Source organism: Oreochromis aureus, linkage group 9 (assembly GCF_013358895.1).
Source record: "Oreochromis aureus strain Israel breed Guangdong linkage group 9, ZZ_aureus, whole genome shotgun sequence".
Classification (NCBI taxonomy): Eukaryota; Metazoa; Chordata; class Actinopteri; order Cichliformes; family Cichlidae; genus Oreochromis; species Oreochromis aureus.
This window is the reverse complement of record NC_052950.1, coordinates 11,340,838-11,360,893: the sequence shown is the minus strand read 5'-3', so window position 1 is coordinate 11,360,893 and position 20,056 is coordinate 11,340,838. Positions and strand designations below refer to the sequence as shown.

At 42.2% G+C, this 20,056-nt stretch overlaps 2 protein-coding genes across 4 annotated transcripts; one reads left to right on the top strand and one right to left on the bottom strand.

Moving 5' to 3' along the window:
- The first annotated feature begins 84 nt into the window (after positions 1 to 84).
- pabpn1 (poly(A) binding protein, nuclear 1) lies at positions 85 to 14,183 on the top strand. Of its 3 annotated transcripts, none has more exons than XM_031730138.2 (7): positions 85 to 558; positions 4,021 to 4,129; positions 5,135 to 5,202; positions 5,902 to 6,008; positions 7,644 to 7,731; positions 8,275 to 8,426; positions 13,702 to 14,183. In XM_031730138.2, exons 1-7 carry the CDS (start codon positions 424 to 426, stop codon positions 13,895 to 13,897), a joined length of 855 nt encoding a protein of 284 aa, XP_031585998.1. In that variant the 5' UTR covers positions 85 to 423; the 3' UTR covers positions 13,898 to 14,183. The 3 variants fall into 3 exon arrangements, with proteins under 3 accessions (XP_031585998.1, XP_031585999.1, XP_031586000.1); XM_031730139.2 differs by lacking the exon at positions 13,702 to 14,183 and adding an exon at positions 12,497 to 12,699 and having other exon boundaries at positions 86 to 558; XM_031730140.2 differs by lacking the exon at positions 85 to 558 and adding an exon at positions 848 to 996.
- Positions 14,184 to 14,888: 705 nt separating this feature from the next.
- ngdn (neuroguidin, EIF4E binding protein) lies at positions 14,889 to 18,593 on the bottom strand. Its single transcript, XM_031730137.2, has 11 exons — positions 18,458 to 18,593; positions 18,118 to 18,177; positions 17,931 to 18,002; positions 17,557 to 17,694; positions 17,383 to 17,467; positions 17,182 to 17,234; positions 16,928 to 17,042; positions 16,588 to 16,762; positions 15,824 to 15,977; positions 15,167 to 15,230; positions 14,889 to 15,057 (listed from the first exon to the last, which is right to left on the bottom strand). The coding sequence occupies exons 1-11, from the start codon at positions 18,476 to 18,478 to the stop codon at positions 15,038 to 15,040; spliced, it is 957 nt and encodes a 318-aa protein (XP_031585997.1). The 5' UTR covers positions 18,479 to 18,593; the 3' UTR covers positions 14,889 to 15,037.
- Between the last annotated feature and the right edge of the window lie 1,463 nt (positions 18,594 to 20,056).

The following is a 20,056-nucleotide window of genomic DNA, read 5'->3' as shown; positions in this document are numbered from 1 at the left end:
GACCGAAGAGGTTGGTCTAGAATCCTCGGTTAGCGAATGGGAGGGAGATTCTTACGCCTGCAGTGATCCATGGCTCCGCCCCTGGCTTCCATTTCTGAACTGAAGGGACGCCGCCGCTCTCGCGTATAGCCCTCGCCTTTTTTTATACACACGTTTAAGTAAATAAACTAGGTTATCTGTCGTAAGTTAGGACCATTTCCTAAAGGTAGCGTGAAACAGTAGTCCCCGTTCATCGTGGTATGCTGTTTGAGTAGTAGCTAGAAGTGAAGCTAGCATTTTATTCCCCATTTTAACTTTACTAAGCGGCGTTTTCCGCCGTTTTTTTCTTTTCGCCGCCCCGCTCACTCTACCCCCTTGTGTGTGAGTAGGGGCCTGCAACGTTGGTTTGGCCACGAGGCGCGTCGGTACAGTTGGAACAGGGCGATGGCGGAGTTCGGTAACGGACTGGCGGAGGAATCTCTGCTAGATTCAGACCCCGGACATCCCGAGCTGGAAGACCCGGGTGTCGGTGACGAAGAGCCGGGATTAGAAGAGGGAGAGGCCGCAATTGAAGACCCGGTAAGTGAAGGGCATTGTTTCTAAAGTGGAAACCCACATGTATACCGAGACACTTTGTGGTCGTGGCGGAGCAGCTAGTAAAAGCAGGCGAACAATTTGTTGATTTTTTTTCCACCCTCCACACGAATCTTGGGTCACATGCCGTGTGCGTTACTGCTATCGCCAGGTCTGTGTTAACCGCCATTGTGGTTCACGCAGTGCAGTAGAAATGGGTGGTGACATGCGTGGTGTCGGCAGCCATCTTGGCGCAACAGCGACGCCAGTTTCTCTGCGCCAGGGAGCAGCTCGAGCCGTTTGTGGGGGGTGGGGGGGTCCTTGTCGCAAAAAAATGCGAGACGGAGATGCAGGAGACAGTTAGGGGCGAGGGTAGGACAGGCCGCCGCCATTAGCCGCCGCCGCTGTGCGAGTCTACCTCCTTAAGAAGGCGACCTGCTAACGGTAATGACCTCTTTTTATTCCGTTTACCTTTATCATTTAACCGGCTGCGGCTGCTGCATTTCAAGCGCCGGTTTGTGCACACGCGAGCGAGCGGCCGCAGGTTATCGTTAGCTTAGCAAGCCCGACCATTAAAGGCTGCGGATAAAATGACCAGCGGACCTGTCAGCCGTAATCAGCAGTCACGAGATGAAATGCGGCATTTGCACCTCAAGCTGTTGGGCCTAACAGCAGCTGGCTTGGTAGCCGTGAATATTAAGCATGTGATAAAGGGGCTTTGTGGCTAACATGCTAGCGTATTTTAACAAAGCTGGGGTGGCAGTAGCAGACGTGCACCTGACCATCTTTGTCGCCTATTTTTCGGCCGACAATGGGGGTAGAGTCGTGAATCGCTGCTTCTTGGTGTACACCCTGTGTAATTGTTGAAAATGTACAATTTGCATTAATCAGCCCAGTTAGTTTTTAAAAATATATATATAATTATTATTTTTTTCCATCGTGCAGCTAACACACGAGTGCACAATGGCTGGGATTGTCTTGAGTGACCAGGTGAGGGTTTTGAGGATGTCGGCCAGTGAAAGCGTGGCGTACAACGCAGAAGAAAGGGGCTGCGGTATTTGAGGGGCTGGGTTTGCATCCTTCACTGTTTGGTTAGAGCAAGAGAAGGGGGGGGAGTGAAAGAGCTTGCACTGAATATGCGACAAGACGAGGCAAAAAAAGAAAAAAGGGACAGAGAGAGAAAAATTGGATTCGCAACGTGCCAGCGGTGGATGGCTCATCCCAGCGGTCCTGCTTTGAATGTTGATCACTTCCCAACCATCCATCATCTCAATGTTGGTGATATGTGTCAGAGCATCAGGCGCGTGAATACACGCCGACCGAGAAATGATGGCGTCTTTATTAGCGTGTGCAGCGAGTCGCTGTGCAGTTTTATAGCCCGCTGCGGTGAGAAGATCTGAATTTATTACAGTCCGGTCTGTGTCGCTGCACCCAGTTTCACAAAGAGCTTTTTCATTACAATCCTGTCAGTAGTTCTGGATCGAGCTGGAGTGACTCCCACTGTGCTGCAGTGCACCACTGTCAGACAGGAGGGTCCACTTCCACATGAGGGCACAGCCAGCTCAGTGTTTATCTAATAATAATCTAAGTTTATTGGCATTATTTAGTTTTGTGGGGTTGACCTTAAATCTCATCCTCATCTCGCTGCTTCATCTTTCCAAAGTGGCTCTCCAGCAAAAATGAACACATTTTCTTAGCAATTAATATGCATATGACCATGTAGTGATGTATGCTGTTCCAAAATAAACCGATAACAAAAGTTCCTTTTTAGGCTAAGGTGGCATTTGTGTTATAAATATATTTTTGCTTTGTAAGCACTTAAAGAGTGAATGTTACCATGTTTGCACATTATTTTATTAATCATGTGGATATTTGAAGTGCTGTTCGCCAACACTGTCTTTGGGGCTGGATACTTAACCTTGGTTGGTAACCTTTATTCATATATATGTGTGTGTGTGTATGTATATGTGTGTGTGTGTGTATGTATGTATATATATATATATATATATATATATATATATATATATATATATATATATATATATATATTTCTGCTCAAGCATATCGTGGCCTGGCGGTCCTCTTGGTAGTAGTTTTAAGGTCGCCTTTTGACTTGTGGGAGGTACCTACTATTAAATTTAGGCAGGATGGCAGGGTATACTGCAAAATGTGGGGCATGAGAGTGAGAATAACTGTAGTGCGCATGCAGTGCAGGACTGGATTGAGGGTGCACTTAAACGTGGAAGAAGTCCCAGTACAGGGTTTTCCCTGAGGTTATCTGAGGCGCTTAGGTCCTGTCTGGGATCTGGGGTTGGTTGTTGGTCTTATTCAAAGTCTGGATCATGTTTTTTGACTGTTGTCGTTCCCATATTTGGATTTTTAAAAAAGCTGGTAATTCTTGTTGGTCACAAGTGTTAATATTAATTTGACCCAGAGCTGGTCCTGTCCACCATGGAGCCAGAAACTTGTGAGCAATTTTAAATGTGAATTATTACACACTTCCAACTACAGTGCTTTATAGAGGAAATTATGATGTGGGTGTTTAAAAAAAAATGCACCAATCAATTTGAAGCTATGTAAAACAGTATTTTACAATTGCATCACAGCCAGAGTTCATTAACATACAGATGGTTAACCCAGTTATATGGATTGGTGACTATTTTGAGGTTAATTTCCCACCGTGTTTCAGCTTGTTTCATATGATGATTTTCTATAGACTGGGTGAATACCAACTTTGTGTGTATTATGTGCCTATTGCAGGAACTAATGACTGCACTGAGCTTTGATTCTCTTGCCTGTAGTCCAGTCCTAACAGTATTATGTTGCTATTCAGAAAGTGCAGGTTTGTTATCACACACAAACCCACACACACAACCTCCCACGCATCTTCTCCCAGTTTTAGTTTATAAACAAAGTTGCCCTTTTGGCATTTTTAAATGTAGCCTCATGTATACCTGGGTTATCAAGACAAGCTGGACAGTGATGCACTGCAGTATCCACTTCATCCTCCCACTGAACTTGGAAACACTGACATTCCTTTTTGACATGTGGGGAAGCACTTCATGCTGCTAATGTTTTTACTTTTACTCAAAGTCCTCTCTTTACATTTGTTTGGCTTACAGCGTCCTCAGAACTACTTGCATGCTTTCCCTAAGCCTTTTTGTGGTTCTGCCTAAACCTTGCACATATGGATTTTACGACTTGTAGCCAATATAAAGTCTCTCTTTATACCGAGGTCATGTCACGGTCACAGCACCATTTCTTTCGCTAGTTTGCCAAATGGGTGCCTAAAAATATTTCCAGGATGTGCACGAACTTGATCTCTTTCTGATTTATTCATTAAATCATTTTAGATTTGGAAGTTGGTGCAGATGGCTCCAGCAGTAATTCGCATTGTGTGATTGTGTTGTGTTGAGCTGTGCACATGATGGACTGACGGCTCTGATGGAATCTGTGTCTGTGCTGCAGGAGCTGGAGGCAATCAAAGCCCGAGTGAGAGAGATGGAGGAAGAGGCAGAGAAGCTGAAGGAGCTACAGAACGAGGTGGAGAAACAGATGAATCTGAGCCCCCCACCAGGTGCGTTTTCTTTTTTTTCTTTTTTCTTTTTTTTCCCTTCCAAGGCAGACGCCTTCATTTTCCCCCCATCTGTCCACATTTGCCTTCTCGTCTTGTTCTGCTGTCACATTATCCAGTGAGGGGAAAGTACCATAATCATTTCAGTCTCATTATCTTTTGCGTGCCCGCTTAGAAATAATCTCACTTAGTAAATGTAAATGCTACACTCATTTTCAAGCAGTGACCCCAAACCAGTTTAAGATGTACATTAAAATATGGGTTCACTTTAATGCTTGGTTACAAGTTCAGTACATGTCCTGATTCTCCCAGTTTACCACGAGCACAGTTAAGGTTTGGAAAATAACTTAAATGCTGCTGCTTCTCCTGTTTTCCAGACACAACAAGAGGAAACAGCAAAAAATGAAATAAGCGAAGAAAAAATTAGCTTTGCCTGATAATATACTCCTCAGGAATATATACACATTTATATCATTTACAATTATAGATTTTGTAATCTGTAAATAATTCATGTGAAGTACATTATTTTAATATTCAATTCCATGTTTTTAACCCTCAGAGATGGATGTTTTTAAAAATAAAACAAACAAAAAAAAACTTATGTTCAGTCCCAGTTTGCAATGCTCTTATGTCCAATCTTAAAGGTTAAATCTAAACAAATGCTAAAATAGTTTACATCCTTCAGAACTTTATATAACGCACTAATCTGAATGTGTGTCTGTGTCAGTATATTTATGTTGCTTAAATGCACCATGTGAAGGAGAAACTAGGATTTTGTCATTCTTGTGTAATGACAAAACTCTTGAATCAATTGTCAGCTCCATTTTTGCTTTATACCTTTCTCTTGGTGCTGCTCATCCATTTGATTTCGTTTTTTCATGGACTTTTCAGTTGTAGGTGCCCTACATCTCAGATTTGGAATTAAAAAGCAGTAATTTGAACTAATATGTGTTCCATTTCAATGTTGTTTCCCATGTAGATTTATTCTGTCCTCTCTCCTCTGTGCAGTTGGCCCTGTCATCATGTCCATCGAGGAAAAGATGGAGGCAGATGGCAGATCTATTTATGTCGGAAATGTGAGTAACTCTTTGTCTCATGCAGATTCTATTTTGGCCACATTGTGTCTTGATTCTTGTTGTCGTGTCTGACATGACATCATGGAAATAATATGACGGGGGAAAAACCTGTTGTGACACTGAATCATAAGTACTGGCCCTATTAAAATCACACTCCCGTGGTCAGACTTTTTTTGAGTCTGTGCATAGAAATCGCCTTTGTGCCTTTGATCGATCCTGCAACCAGTACAAGATTTATTCAAGGTGTTATCACTTTGGACTCTTACCAAGTATTTAAGCATTCAGGATACTCTGAAGAGTCTTTAAACAATGAACCAAAAATGAGTGAATGGGTTATTAGATGAAAAATGAGTCCCTGGTGCTGCGTTTGGTGCTTTCCATTTGCTACTCTGACATAAAGCAGTGAACTGGTGGGGCACCCAGGCAGCACCTTGTGTTTTCAACCTTGGAAAATAAGTCTGGTGGTTTGTGGGAATCTTTTGGGTGTCTGCCTCACTGGTATCTCTCAGACAATTTTAAGGCAGCTTTTTACTTTTGACCTGGTTTTGTGTCACATTGTAAATACACTCAGCGTTAGTTTTTACTTTTGTGCTTTAATATTTTTGCTGTTGTTGTTTTGTTTTTTTTAATGTATAATACAGCGTTGGTGACGCAGCTGTCTTGATGCTAACACTTTTATATATTTTTTTCTGTCTGCAGGTGGACTACGGTGCTACAGCAGAAGAGCTCGAAGCTCACTTTCATGGCTGCGGTTCAGTAAACAGAGTCACCATCCTATGTGACAAATACACAGGGCATCCCAAGGGGTAATGATCAGAAATTCTACAGTGAAATGATATTATTGCATATTGGTAGCTAGTGCTGGGCGATATGACGATATATATCGTGTGGACGATAGAAAAGTGTCTATCGTGCCATTTGTCTTCTATTGTTTCTATCATTTCTAACCCTAATTTTATAAATTATTACATAAAATATATCATTAACCCTTTACAACCGGTCGGAGCAGGCACACTCCGTTTTGCCTAACTATTTTTAAATCCCTGTAGAACTGGAACCAGGTAAGGTAGCGCAATAATTCTTTTTGCATATGAAACCGTAGGAGTTGTACTTACATCTTATTCCATTAGCTTGTCCTAAGTCACGGTTTCCTTCCACATATAGCTTTGCAAAAATTGCATAAAAAGCACTTCCAGCAACAAAAACATAATATTCCAGAAACACGCTTTGCCGATCCGATCAGCTGTTCATAACACTTCCTACGTTGGAATATAAGTCAGCGCGAACTATTGCATGTCTGCCATTACCTGTCCGAAACCAGAAGTGACGTCATTTTCGCGGAAAATGTAGTTTTTAAAAAGTCATGTTTGACTTTATGCTTTTCTGTATTGTTTCTGGGATGCTTAGAAGTCAAATGACACTGTTGGAAATAGTTTATTTTGATGCACATGCTGTTTTTTTTTGGAAATTTGCATTATAATAATTTTCATTTTTCCTGTAGTATATAAAAATTAGTGTATCTCAAAAATAAAACTATGAAGACACTCAAAATAAATTTCTCGTGGTTGGAAACTATTTTGTGCAACTTTTTAGTATTTACAGTTTTGAGGGATAAGCCTCTTAAATTTCTCTAACTAGAAATATATGTAAAAAACAAAACACAAACAATTTTAAATTTTTTTGTAGTTTATTGCACTTTTTTGCAATTTATGTAGTTACTATGGACTTAATACATACATATTATTAAAATTTGGGCTATAACGGTTGTATTGATGTATAGCAACTTGAAATGCTCCCACAAATGGCACTACAGCATGTAAAATGTAAAGATAAGCTCTGGCGGACTTGGTTCTATGGTAGGTCTTAAAGGGTTAAATAGCCTGTGGCAAATATATATGTTGTCTTCTCACTATACATACTTTTAACTTTATGCAAGAGAAAATAAAGTATAAAAAAAATGATATTTTTCGCAAAGAAACTCCGTCTTGTGGTTTTGCGACATGGTGCTGCTTTACGTGCACCCGGATTTGCGACATGCTTTACGGTAACTCAAAACAAAGACTGCACCCTCTCCACTCGCTGTTTACAGACTGCATACTGTCCAGATGACCACAGGTCAGGTGGTATATCGTGATATATATCGTTATCGTGATATAAAATAATTCATATCGTGATAAATATTTTTTCCATATCGCCCAGCACTATTGGTAGCTGGATCAATCAATTAAGAGTATGAGCACATTTTAAAAGCTTCTCTAGAGCTGGAAAGTTGATTATGATTCCTTTTATTCATTTCATATAAATCACCTGCAAATAATCAGTTTTATCTTTGGAAAAATAAGTTTTTCTTTAGTAATTACAGAAGTTTTTTTTGTAGTGCTTTTTGTTTATAGATTAGTTTTACTGTAGCCAAGTGATTGATTTTATTTTTCCCCCTGCAGGTTTGCCTATATTGAGTTTGCAGACAAAGAGTCTGTTAGGACAGCCATGGCTTTGGATGAGTCACTTTTCAGAGGAAGGCAGATAAAGGTGAGACATTTTCTAGGTTAAATATCTCAGCTCCTTGAATAGAGTGGTAGTGGGTTTTTTACACTGTGTGGATCTGAGAAGTGTCAGTTTAAACCTGAGACTTAAATTTCTCACAGAAACATGATGATCGTCCACCTCAAAAAACTTTGCAGTTGCAGCATGAAGATGAAGATTTTATGTTTGTTGATGGGGGTTTTTTTGTTGTTGTTGTTTGTTCTTTTTTTGTTTGTTTGTTTGTTTGTTTGTAGAAATGTGGTTTCAGTGTCTGACCTTCAATTTATTGGCTCTTTTCTGGTCAGTTTCCCCAATATTGAGACTGGCAAGTCTAAATTGGAAGGTTATCTGTCTTTCTTGCTGTGGCAGATGATTAGAAGCACTGATTTTAAAAATACAAAAACACCAAATTGAAGCTAAAAGGCAAGGTTGTGTGTTTTGTGAGTTTTTACTACAAATTAAGAGGAAACAAATTTTCGTTCAGTGTGAAAGCACAGAAGATGGACTGTTTGGATGTTGTGGTTTATGCAAGGTCCCCTTTTTCTTTAGGTGGGCGCTAAGAGAACAAACAGACCAGGCATCAGCACCACAGACCGTGGCTTTCCACGGGCTCGGTTCCGATCACGGGGAGGAAATTTCTCCTTGCGTGCACGCTACTACAGTGGCTACACACCACCTAGAGGCAGAGGACGGGCCTTCAGGTGAGCTGACACAGAGACATCCTCATGTCTGACACCAGGGGAGAACACATTACCTGCATGCATCCCACTCACTGTTTGCACTGAAAGGGAGCACAGGAAAAGCGAGGCAGACAGTTATGATGAGCCAGAGTTGACACTGCTGTTAAAGATGGATTACGGCTTCTGCATGTAATGTTTGGAATTTAGAAGTCCTGAGGAGACCCCGTTAGAGAAGGCGCCGGTAGTCAGGCAGAGGACAGGGATTATAATAAAGTAAATAGACAACTTGCCTAATTAGTTTGGGGCAGATTTTCAGTTTGCTAAGGAGGAAAAAAATGATTGACTGGACAGAGGGCCGGTGGGTGACATTTGTCACGTCCCTCTTAATCTGAGCATGTGCTTGTCCAGTTTTTAATTCTCTCCGAATTAAAATTGATTAGTATAGAGAAGGTAAGTACAGAAAGAGCAAAAAGCCCCTTGAACATAGGGATGGCCAATTTGAGAAGATTATCATGTACGAATCTAATTTAGTGAAGATGACATCATTAACTATCGTTTCCCCTCACCATTACAGCTTTTCTCAGTACCAGAGCTGACAACTGCATTGTACATATAGGCTGTGTATCCTGGCAACCATATGAACAGCTAGTCATGTGATCGATCATGTTGGATTAAGTCTGTGCAATGCAGTAACAAAGTTTGATCAGATTAGCCACCCCTATCTGATACAGAAGTAAAAACTGTGCGAGCTGTGGCATAGAATTAAAAACACACTCATCATGATATTATTACTTGTATATCAGTTGCTATACCCCCCCCCTTTTTTTCCCCCTCTTTTTATTTTATTTGGTTACATTCATAGAATAAATAAATAACGTTCTTGGATAACAGTAGGGTTGTTTTGGACAGACACACATTGATGTATTCTGTAATAATAAAGGCAAAAACACAACATGTAGCAGGGCTAGCTGGCTGTGGGATTCATTGCATGCTGCATCACATTACGACCATTTCAAGACAGGCTGACAGACTCGGTGCACACCACCTTCTTCCTCCCAGGCTGCACATGCACTCTGCATAAATTGGATCTGTTTGGGCCACTGCCAATGAAATTTCTGCAAACTTGACGGTAGTGGAAAGTTGCTGGTGCAAAGCTGCAGCACTTGCACTGATGAGGTTTTTAACTTCTTTGGGCCAGTAATAGTGCAGCAGCATGCAAACCATTTTTTAATAACTGATGTTTGGGCTTTGTGGTGATTGGTTCGCTCACCTGTAGCACTGGTTTACTTAAACACAGCATTTATCAGTAGTTTGCTGTGTCTCAGCAGTGGTGTAGTGAACACACTGATGATTGTGTTGTCTGGAAAATCCAGCAAAGTCCATTTACTGTCATGTGGCTCTGTAAAGAATGAGAGAAAAAGCCTGGTGTTGATCAGTGTGTTGTGGACTGGGATTCTAGTGGCTCTCTACATGCAGTATTTTCACAGTTGCACACAACATCATGATTTTGATGAGCTCCACTTCAGAGTTCTGCTTTGGGGTCCTGTCAGTAGGTTGTTGTGCATCTTGTGCTGCACATGGAGGTAGTCTCTGCAGACTTGGTCGCAGTGCAAGTTTTCAGCATTTTGTAGTTAACATTTTCCACCTGAGGTGAAAGTTTTTAAGATCTAGTGTTGTAATGAGTTCATTCTGTGTTATTGATGTCACCTACTGTTCCTTCATATAAGCTCCACCAAGTCCTTATAGCCTTCTTTTATTACAAAACTCTGTAGAAACCCCACGGTAGAGCTCAGTCTGTGGAGCCATCTTGTATTTTTTTTTTTTCTGTTGAGACTGAGAAAGGAGGTGTGGTGCCAAACGCGCTGATCAGCATGCCAACTTCTTCACATCCACTCAGATTTAAGACTGAGAGATTCTGATTTGATTGCCTCTGCAAATCATCTGGAACCTCGAGGGCCCAGGCTCTTTCTTAATACTAGATGTTTAACAAACAACATGTTCCAGTAGAAAGCTGCTGGAACAATGAATCCATTTGCCAAGTTCTTCTGACAGGCCCTATTTAACCTATTTTATCATGTGATTTTTCTATTGTTTCATTTTTGCCCTTGGACTTAACTGGGATATTTGTGAAATGACTCCCCATTTCAGCAAGGCTGCTTTTGAATAACCGCAGGAAAGGATTCCATCTCTATTCGTTCCTGTGTGTAAGAAAGTGTCTGAACCTCAAGGTCAGAATCTCTCTAATCAGTCTGTGTACTCACTCGAGCCACTCCCACACATACCAAGAAACCCTAACCCTGCTAGTTTACTCACTGGGATTTGGCCTGCGTTGCACGACAAGGCACACAAAGACTTGGGCAGAAACTGAGAGGATTGTATGTTAGATGAAGTCTCCTGAAGTTGAAAGCACTCATAATGGAGTGTTTGCAAGCTGAAAAAGTGAAAGGAGCCTGTAAACGTTATGACTTTAAAAGCTTTAAGTGAGCTTGGGCCTCCAGTCGTGCCAGTCACGTTATCTGAGGTTTTAAATATGCTGCTCATTTTGACTCACATTAATGATATATAAATATTTCTGTGGTTTCCATCTGTGATTTGATATAATTGACTCAGAATGATAGAAACCCCCCTCTTGGGTATTACTGGTAATACTGCAGTATATCATACTATTATCTTACAGCCTTGGTTCATGTGTAATAATCAGCCACAAAGTGGCTGAACTGGCCTTGATGGCAGAGGCGAGCTGAAGAGCTGTGCGTTTGCTACATTGTGAATTCATCACTAGCCTGCAGTTCATACGCATCCTAACAAGTTTCACTGGTGCCTTGTATTGCTGTGGGAAATGTCCATGGTGAACAAACGCGTAGCTAAAAGTCTTTGCATTGAACTGTTGTAAGCTTGGGAAGATTTCACAGCCCGTGTGACGTCTGTAAGTCACGTGTGTTTCGATTGGCTTTGTTTTAGAAGAAGCAGAGATTTTATCAAGGCCCCGCTTTGTGTTCTGTGCCTGATCTGCAGCTGAAACCCGACAGAAAGCCAGAGCACAAAGATGATCAATCATGCTAACGTGCACTTAATTGACCTCTGACTGCACAAAGTCTTTTCTCTGATATTGCATCCACTAACATCATCCTCATCTTCCCAAGCTGCTGTGGTGAAAAGCCAAGATTTTGATGTGAGCCAGAAGATGCACGTACTGAGTCGATGATGTGGAAGAACCTGTTGTTTGTGCCTTTTATTGTGGACGTCCTTGCATGTACATGACCCCCACCTCACCCTCTCCTCCTCCTCCCCACCCCCACCTCCTCAGGCACAGCACACACCTTCCAGCTCAGTTTCAGCTTTCCAGCGTTCACTCCCAGAAACGAAGGTTCATTACTGCAGCCTGACCTCAGCATTTAGCCCATCAACCGCTGGACTTTTGAGTCCCAGTGTGACCTCTTTGTGTTTGTGCTGCTGACTGCGTGTGTGTGCGTGTGTGGGGCTCACTGCCACCTGGCAGTCAGGTGGTGATGCGTGTGGAATAATAGTGCAGTTTGTCCCTTTTTAACTGTGAATGTGTGTGTTTGTGTGCACTGTGTTGCTGGGGGTATATGTGTGGTGCTGTTTGTCCTCAAGGTCTTTCCCCACAGTGACCCCAGAGGCGGCTCTCGCACAGAGAGACACACAGAGAGAGAGAAAGAGGGCGAGAGAGTGCCTTTGCTGTCCCCTCACACCCACACACTAATCATTTTATCTGGAAATTAAACACTTTTCCTCTCTTGACAAAGCTGCTTTCAGCTTCTTTCACCACTATTCTTCCACACTGATTTGTTTGTAAGATCAAAGGCACATTTTTTTTTAAAGATGTCTATTTAGTGATTTGTGAACACTGTCCTAAACACACTGTTTTTCTTTATTTTCTTTTATTTTTGACGTAGATCAATCTATTCATTCCCCGTTCACTTTACTTCCAGGACTGAAATTCAGACCCTTCCTCTGCCCACAATCGCACACATGCACATATTTATTTACTACATCGCACCAGGAAATTGGTGTCCGTCTTCTTAAGCCAAACAGAAAAAACTCACCCTCTTTTTCTCTCTCTTTTCCAGGGGCCGAGGGCGAACAACATCGTGGTATTCCCCTTACTAAACACCCTCCTCCCCCATCCCAAATACTTCCTTACTATCAACCCTCTCCCCCATTTCTGTTCCCATATTAAAAAAAATACAAACACACACAATGAAAAAGTCCTTTCCCTTTCCCCAACAATAAAAGAAGAGAACCCCAGAAGAGAGAAAAAAAGACAAAAAAAGGAAAAAAAAACAAACAAAAACACACTTCTCCTGGACAGAGAGACTGGCTGGCCGCAGTGTGAGATTGTGTGTGAGCGTGCTTGTGCAGAGGTTGATGCGGTCGCCCCTGGTAAGGTATACGTTGGCCATTTTGGGGAGGGAGGGGAGGATTACTATGGCAGTGTTTGTTTGTTGTTTTTGTTTTTGTTTTGTTTTTTTGAAGAGGGAGGAAAGGTGGGAATGAGGTATCTGGGGGGGGAAAAAAGAGAAGATGATGGTATCTCAGGCTGCAGATGTGTCTCCTTTGGTCTGGCTGTGACCTCCTGCTTTCACACCATCATCAACACAGCCCACCCACTCACCACCGCCTCCACAGCAGGGGGGGAAGAGAGAAAAAACGTACACAAGAATACACATTGTTCTTCTTTTTTTTTTTTTTTTTTTTAATGTAACATAGATGTGTGAAACTTCCACGAGCTATCAACTATTTGTGTTACGTTTGTGGTTTGGAGTTTGTCATCACCTGCTCGCACCCTCTCCGACCCCTTGTGTGTCTCCCATTCTCTGCCCCCTATTAACCCTCCTCCCCCCACCCCTGATTTTTTTATTATTTTTTTTTTCTTTCTAACGTTTCCTCCCCTCCAACCTCTCTTCCTTTCATCACAACATGGATTGTGTTGTGTGCTGTCAGCTTGATCTGTGGACAGTGATGGACCTTCAGTGTTCAGTGGAGTTGTATTTCTTTTTGTGTTGGGGTGGGTTTTTTGTGGGGGGTTATTGGTTGTGCTGCCACATCCTTGCCGCTCGTCCATCCTCGTCAACTTCAACTCAGGCATGGCTACAGCTTTTTTCTTTTTTTCTTTTGTGTAAATTTTTTTTGACAGGCATCTACTGTTTTTACTTTTTATTTTCGTGCAATCCCTCCCCCTCCCGCCCCTTTGTTCTTCCCCTCCTTCCCTTTGTGCACCTTGTCCCCTCCCCCCTCCTCTCTCTGTATATTAGACCACTTCTTGTCGTTTCAGGTTTCAGGACCAGTGGAGGCTGACAACCCCTCCCCAGGTGGCGCCGGCCCCCCCCACTGTCTCCGCAGCATCTCTCTCTCTCTCTGCTCCCGCTATGCACACTCACCCCATCCTGTCAGTGTGGGGGGGCGGGGGAGGGGGACAGGGCGACCACAGGCCCGCCGCGGGGGGCATTTACTACAACAGCAAACGCTGATGACGCTTTTAGTCCTTTTCACACTTCAAATGTCTCTCACACACACACACACATTGTTAACATACACACACACACACACACACACACACACACACACACACACACACACACACCTGTTCAACATGCACCACAGCACACGGCAGTACAGATGGCACTTAACAGGCAGCCAACCCAACACATGATTTATATACAGAGAGCTGAAGCCAACATAGCTGAGTGGCAGGCAGGTTTGCTTGAGAGCGAGGAAGGCAGGACCAGAGACGAGGGTGTTTTTTGGGGCGCCCCCTTTCTGACTACGCGCAGTGCAGTCACGGCTTGTCTGAGGAAGGCCGACGAGCTAACAGCATCGATTATTAATTAAATGGAAGGAGTGGGCTGGAGTTGTTATTTTAGGGTGGGGGAAGTCAGGGGTGGGGTTTGTGTGGAGACTTTTTTTTTTTCCTTTTCTTTTTGAAAAGGGGAAGGGGGTTTGAACAAATGTTTTGCTTTTTTTATTTTTATTTTTAACCCATGAGTCTGTAATTAGAAAAAAAAATAAAAAATTGTGTAAAAAGTAAGTGTGCATGTGTGCGTTTATTTGAATTTTACCCCAAATTACGGTATTTAAATGTAATTTAACAGTATTCAGCATGCAGTATTTAGGTGGTACTTCCAGGGAGTATTAGGTGTGGCTTTATGTTCAGAATAAATCATTTAATTCTAGTCAGTCATTAAAATACCAACAGCTGAGGTTATGAGGCTTGACGTTACTTGGGTGTGTAGTGTACAGTATATAACGTCCAGCAGTTGTGCAGCTTTGTCCAGGCTGACTGGGCTTTCTGCTAGATCCACTGCATACTTCTTCCCCCACATCATCACAGGTCCTCCAGTAGGGGTTTAATAAGACTACAAAAACTTCCACTGTTTTTGTTCCAATTAATATTACAAGGGCCAGTTTGAGTAGGCAACATGACTGCCCTCTACTGGTGACGTGAGGAAAAAATGTCTTACACTGAGTCCATATAAATGTTTATTTAGAAAGGGGGGGGCATTCACTGTAGGATAGAGGTCATGAGGAATTGTTTCTTTATTACAATGTTTACAGAGACTTTATAACAATTAGCTGCTCGTAACAAATCCTTTGTCATGCTGTCCTCGGGTCTAGTTGCGTTTCTTGAAAGCTGAGGAGAGAAAAAAAAAGACTGCTATATTTTATTTGAATAAAGACATTTTTAATAAGACTAGTTCACACAGGTTAATTTGGTCTCAGTGGTATTTCGAAGTCCTTACCTTTTCTTTTGGTTTTTTTCTTCATGAGTTTCTTCTTTTTCTTCGGTCGTGGGTTATCCCCATCCTGCACGTACACAGAAAATGTATCAAAACCACATTAAGACTGTAATCTAAATAAAAACCAAGCCACAAAGCTCCCATTCATACTGTACAAAGATGGGCCTGTTAGCAGCACTTTGTAGCTTCTCATGGTGCCCAGGACAAAATCTAAACATAGTACATCGATTTTCCAAGACTTCCTAAATACACACAAGGGTTTTTCCACATCTGCAGGAAGGGGAGAAGACTATCAGCAAGAGGCTGAGCGGCCATTACTCTGACTTATTAGTGCTTTTTATGACAGCAGACAGTTAATTAAGACAGGAAACAGAACAGAGCCACAGCATGCCAAACCTGTGTAGGCACGAAGTGTAGCTGCTGCCAGCAGCACTGCACCAGACAACTGAGTCACCACAGCACTCAGCTGTATTAGCATTTTAAGGTAAACATACCAAACCTCTTGAAAATATCCAACTGGAGCGTTCTGTCCGATTGTGTGCTGGTAGCAGCTCAGGTTTAATCCCAGTCAGTATAAATAATGAAGTCTCAGTTCGGTTTAGAGATTAATCAATAAACAAGGCAGAAGCTCAAAACCAAAATAAAATAATGCAAACACACCTGCGCCGCCTCGCCACCGGTCAGAGCTGTGATGTCACCAAAGTGTGTTATACTGCTCAGCTGGTTGGACATGGCCATCATGCCCCTCTTCTTGGCGTTCCTCTGATGCTTCGGCACATTGAGACGCACCATCATCGACTCCTCGTAGTTCTTCCTGTGTTGATATAAACATTGACCATTTACACATACCACCAAGCAAAGAATGAAGAAAGATGATGCTGCAAGGTCTTGACTGAAAGACCCCTCAGCACCGTATCACCCCAGTAGAACTCTTTACTCTGAGACTGCTGGTTTACTTGTACTTCCCAGGACATTTAAAAGTAGAATGGGAGGCAGAGCATTCAGCTTTCAGGCCCTTCTTCTGTGGAACCAGCTCCCAGTCTGGATTTTATGTGATTATACGCCTCTATGCATTTAATCATTAGTTGTTATTAATCTCTGGCTCTCTTCCACAGTGTCTTTTGACTTGTCTTCCTCCCTTCACTCTGAGCCTGGTTCTTCTGGAGAGTTCTTCCTTTTAAAGGGTTTTTTTTCCTTCCCACTGTTGCCAAATGCTTGTTTATAAGGGCTTCTCTGACTACTGGGTTTTTTTCTGCATTATTGTAGGGTCTTTAAATCCCTGAAGTGACTGGTGGGACACTCTGCTGTATAAATAAAACTGAATTCAGTTACAAATTTATCTCACAACACTTCCCATCTAAATCAAGAAGCAGACATTATGACCACCTAACACCCTTCTGTGTGTAAAGTAAACGAGCAGGAACCTGTGGAGCTCCTCGCGGCTCTCCCGCTCGCTCTGGAAGTCCCGTTTGTCTCTGATCTCCTCTGGGGTGTCGCTGTACTGCTGCCTCAGCTCCTGGATCACAGAACTTCGGAGTGCTGCTTGTCGATGACGCTCCAGCTTGGCCTTCTTCTTGTCTGCCTCTGTCATGTCACCATCTGGAGGTAAAGGTTTTTTCTTTTGGTTAACAAATGAACAGGAGAAAAAAAAAAAAAAAAAATATCGCACTGCTACATATTTCATAAGTTTGCTATAACACCCCCCCCCCCCCCCGGCAACAAAGCAGTATTGAAGTACTTTATCAAGCAGACCGGTGACATTACCATAATGCACTGGGGCAATCTTTGGTGGTATATATTTCTTGCCACTAGAGTGGGCTGCTTTCTTTTCTGAAGCTGCCTTGTTCTCTGTTTCATCTTCAGACTCAGATTCACTGAGCTGCAAAAAAACAAACAAACAAACAAGCATTTATCTTTCCTACTAATACAGGAAGCTGATGTTTGGATACATGTGTTTACAGTTTGATAATGTGACAATAAGAGAAGGAACCGGAGCCATCGTGTTACTCAGGTCTTACTTTGCTGACGAGATTCTCTGGATTAGGACGCAGCTGCAGTGGGTCATTTTCAGCTGAAATCAACAAAAGCATCAGACACAGTTACTCCTACCATAAGTGGATAAATGCAAATCTTGCTATGCGTCGAATCTGATACACATCCTTTCAGTCAAAGCTTTCCTAGACTGCACAGTTCTGAAAATCTGATCACTTCGGTCTTACCTAAACTTCCGGTAACAGCCGTGCGCACCAGTTTATCAATCTGATACTTCAGTTTGTGGTCTAGAGGTCGCATCTTCTCCAGGATCTTCACATAAAACAACAACAACAAATCAAGTTTAAAACAACATGTTGACTGCAGAGAAAACGAACAGCGTCACTTTTGCAGCCTCTTACCGTTCTGATTGTGACCACTCGGTCTAAGGCATCACTGTCTTTTATTTTGCCTCCTTCTGTCTTGATGCTGATCAGGTGAGTTAGGTCCTGGAGATAGAAGAGCAGCAGGTGGTACCGAAGGTCCAAGAAAGACAAACCCTGCAGGAGGAGAAGGCGGACAAATGGTCAGAAAGGCCTACAGGCTGCACTTCTTTCCCTGATCTAGAGAAATTATAAGTCCTGCAGCAAGTGTGTCATTACTTTTATTTAACACAGCCTCATTAAAGAGGATGCATCAGTCTTTCCTGCTGCTCTCAAACCAAACTGCACTTTGGTCAGATTACCGTAAAGACTGGACCTGAGGAGAACTAGCCTTTCAAATAGTCCTTACGCACCTTCGACGTTTTCAATGCCCCATCTTTGACTTTAGTCAGCAGCTCACGGACATGACCCGTCACCGAGGCCACCTAAAAACAAAAGAAATTAGATTTATCTCTTTATTACGGCCACAAACACACATTATTTCTGAGTTAAACGAAACGAACATTACGGGATTATTCTTTTTGTTTTTTAAGTTCTTACCTGTTCAGTGAGATTATTCAGCAGCTGTACAGCTTTGGGCAAATCGCTTTCAATCAAATCCTAGAAGGCAGTTAAATTACATGTAAGATATACAGTATCTGAATTTGTAAACAGTGTCCGTACTGAAATACCAGCTATTCGGCATAAAGGTTTGTTAGCTAGTGGCTAGCTCGTCAGGCTAGCCACTAGCTAACAAACCAACAAACCGCTGTGGCGTCTTCTTTAAAGCACCGAGAAGCGTTTTCGTATATTTGTACATACTAAAGCGGAGTAATGTTCCGCATGTAAACACGATATGACGGCTCAATATATAACAAGGAGCTAACTCAATTTCACTCACGTTGTCAACAGGAGCAGCCATTTTAACGCCAATGTACCCTACGGAAGCCCCAGCGGGACAGTAGTGGTACTGAGTTTGGGATAGCTTTAGAACGGTTACAGATGTTACTACTGAGTGAGGCAAAAGAATGGGACACCAGTAGCTTAAATGGCTTCTATATTACATCTATTCATCGTGTAGTGTTTTACATACTGAACGGGCCTGGGTGTTCAACAGGGCCCATCAGCAGTGGCAAATTGATGTAATCATTTTTAAAGCACACACTGATAGTATTTGTTTTGGGGACATCGGGTAAAGGTGCAAAGTTTGGTGTCCGTACATAAACAGCTGCTGAAATTTGATCTTTTTAGATTTGCTGTGCCCTGTGAGTCTGCAGAGCATCCTTGGGGGAAGCATAACCAAGCAATAGTTCAGGGTTCTCGGATTCACACAAGGAAGCCCGCTAAGTGCAAATAAAATGCTCTGATTGAAAATAGGATATGATTAGGTCATCCTGATATGATGGAGGTTGGTTATTTACGAGCATATATGGGAGGATTTTCACACTGAATGAAGCTAGAGGAGCAGTATGATCTATCGCTCTAGTTCCAGTTAATACTCTCCCTGTGGCATTTTGGATCCGCTAAAGGCTTTTCGGAGAGCCATTAGAACAACATAATATGGAATAACAGCAATCCAGAGGTAAATGGTAAATGGACTGGTTCTTATATAGCGCTTTTCTACTCTCACTGAGCACTCAAAGTGCTTTATACAACTATCATTCAGGATTTCATCCAGGATTTCATGGTTTTAACTGTATGCTAGTGATTTGGGTTTCTCTGCGGCCGTGGAGATAAATATAACTGGGTGTCATCTGTATGCTATTCAAACAAGCGCCACACATTTTCTTTAATCCCAGTGACGTTCCACACTCTGTGCTCGCATTGTGTTGTGACCAGTGGTTTCACATTGTGCTGAAGTCCAGTGTGCTGTGTCCGTGTTATGGAGACCTAGAATTCCTGATGGAAACCCATCATAAAATGATCTGCAACTGGATCAAGGCTTCATCATCATAGTCATCATTATCACCTTTATTTATAAAGCACTTTAAAACAAAAAGAGGGTAATAAGAAGCAGTTAAACAACACCAGCGTTGATGGTTTTGATGAAGTTACTTCAGAGAAGTTTGTCTATTGCTGTGAAGAAGGCTTCAGGAAATCATTCCTGCTGTTCTCCATAAAACTCTGCAATAACTCTTGTTTCTGTGACAGATGAACTCACCTGTCGGGCACAAGAATCCACACACAGATTTCTGCATTAAAGCTTTATTCAGCTGTTTCTTAGATATAGAGTGTTCACATTATTTCTTAATCCAATTTGCACTACTCTTTTGCACAATCACAGTCATACTACTATGTATGTATATATATACAGTTAAGCCCATAATTATTCATACCCCTGCCAAATTTTGGCTTAAAGTTACTTTTGTTCAACAAGCAAGTTCTTTTTTGAGCAGAAATGACACAGGTGTCTCCCCAAAGATAATAAGACGATGTACAAGAGGCATCATTGCGGAAAAAAATATTTCTCAGGTTTTATTTATATTTTAGCAAAGTATCA

What these genes read in the sequence shown, in the direction of transcription:
- pabpn1 (XM_031730138.2), top strand. Translation starts at nt 424, where the DNA reads ATGGCGGAGTTCGGTAACGGACTGGCGGAGGAATCTCTGCTAGATTCA. An exon ending in AGGCCGCAATTGAAGACCCG is followed by an intron (nt 559 to 4,020) that starts GTAAGTGAAGGG and finishes TCTGTGCTGCAG; the next exon opens with GAGCTGGAGGCAATCAAAGC. An exon ending in GAATCTGAGCCCCCCACCAG is followed by an intron (nt 4,130 to 5,134) that starts GTGCGTTTTCTT and finishes TCCTCTGTGCAG; the next exon opens with TTGGCCCTGTCATCATGTCC.
- ngdn (XM_031730137.2), bottom strand. Translation starts at nt 18,478, where the DNA reads ATGGCTGCTCCTGTTGACAAC. An exon ending in GAGTGGTCACAATCAGAACG is followed by an intron (nt 17,468 to 17,556) that starts GTAAGAGGCTGC and finishes TTTTATGTGAAG; the next exon opens with ATCCTGGAGAAGATGCGACC. An exon ending in GAAAAAAACCAAAAGAAAAG is followed by an intron (nt 15,058 to 15,166) that starts GTAAGGACTTCG and finishes TTCTCTCCTCAG; the next exon opens with CTTTCAAGAAACGCAACTAG.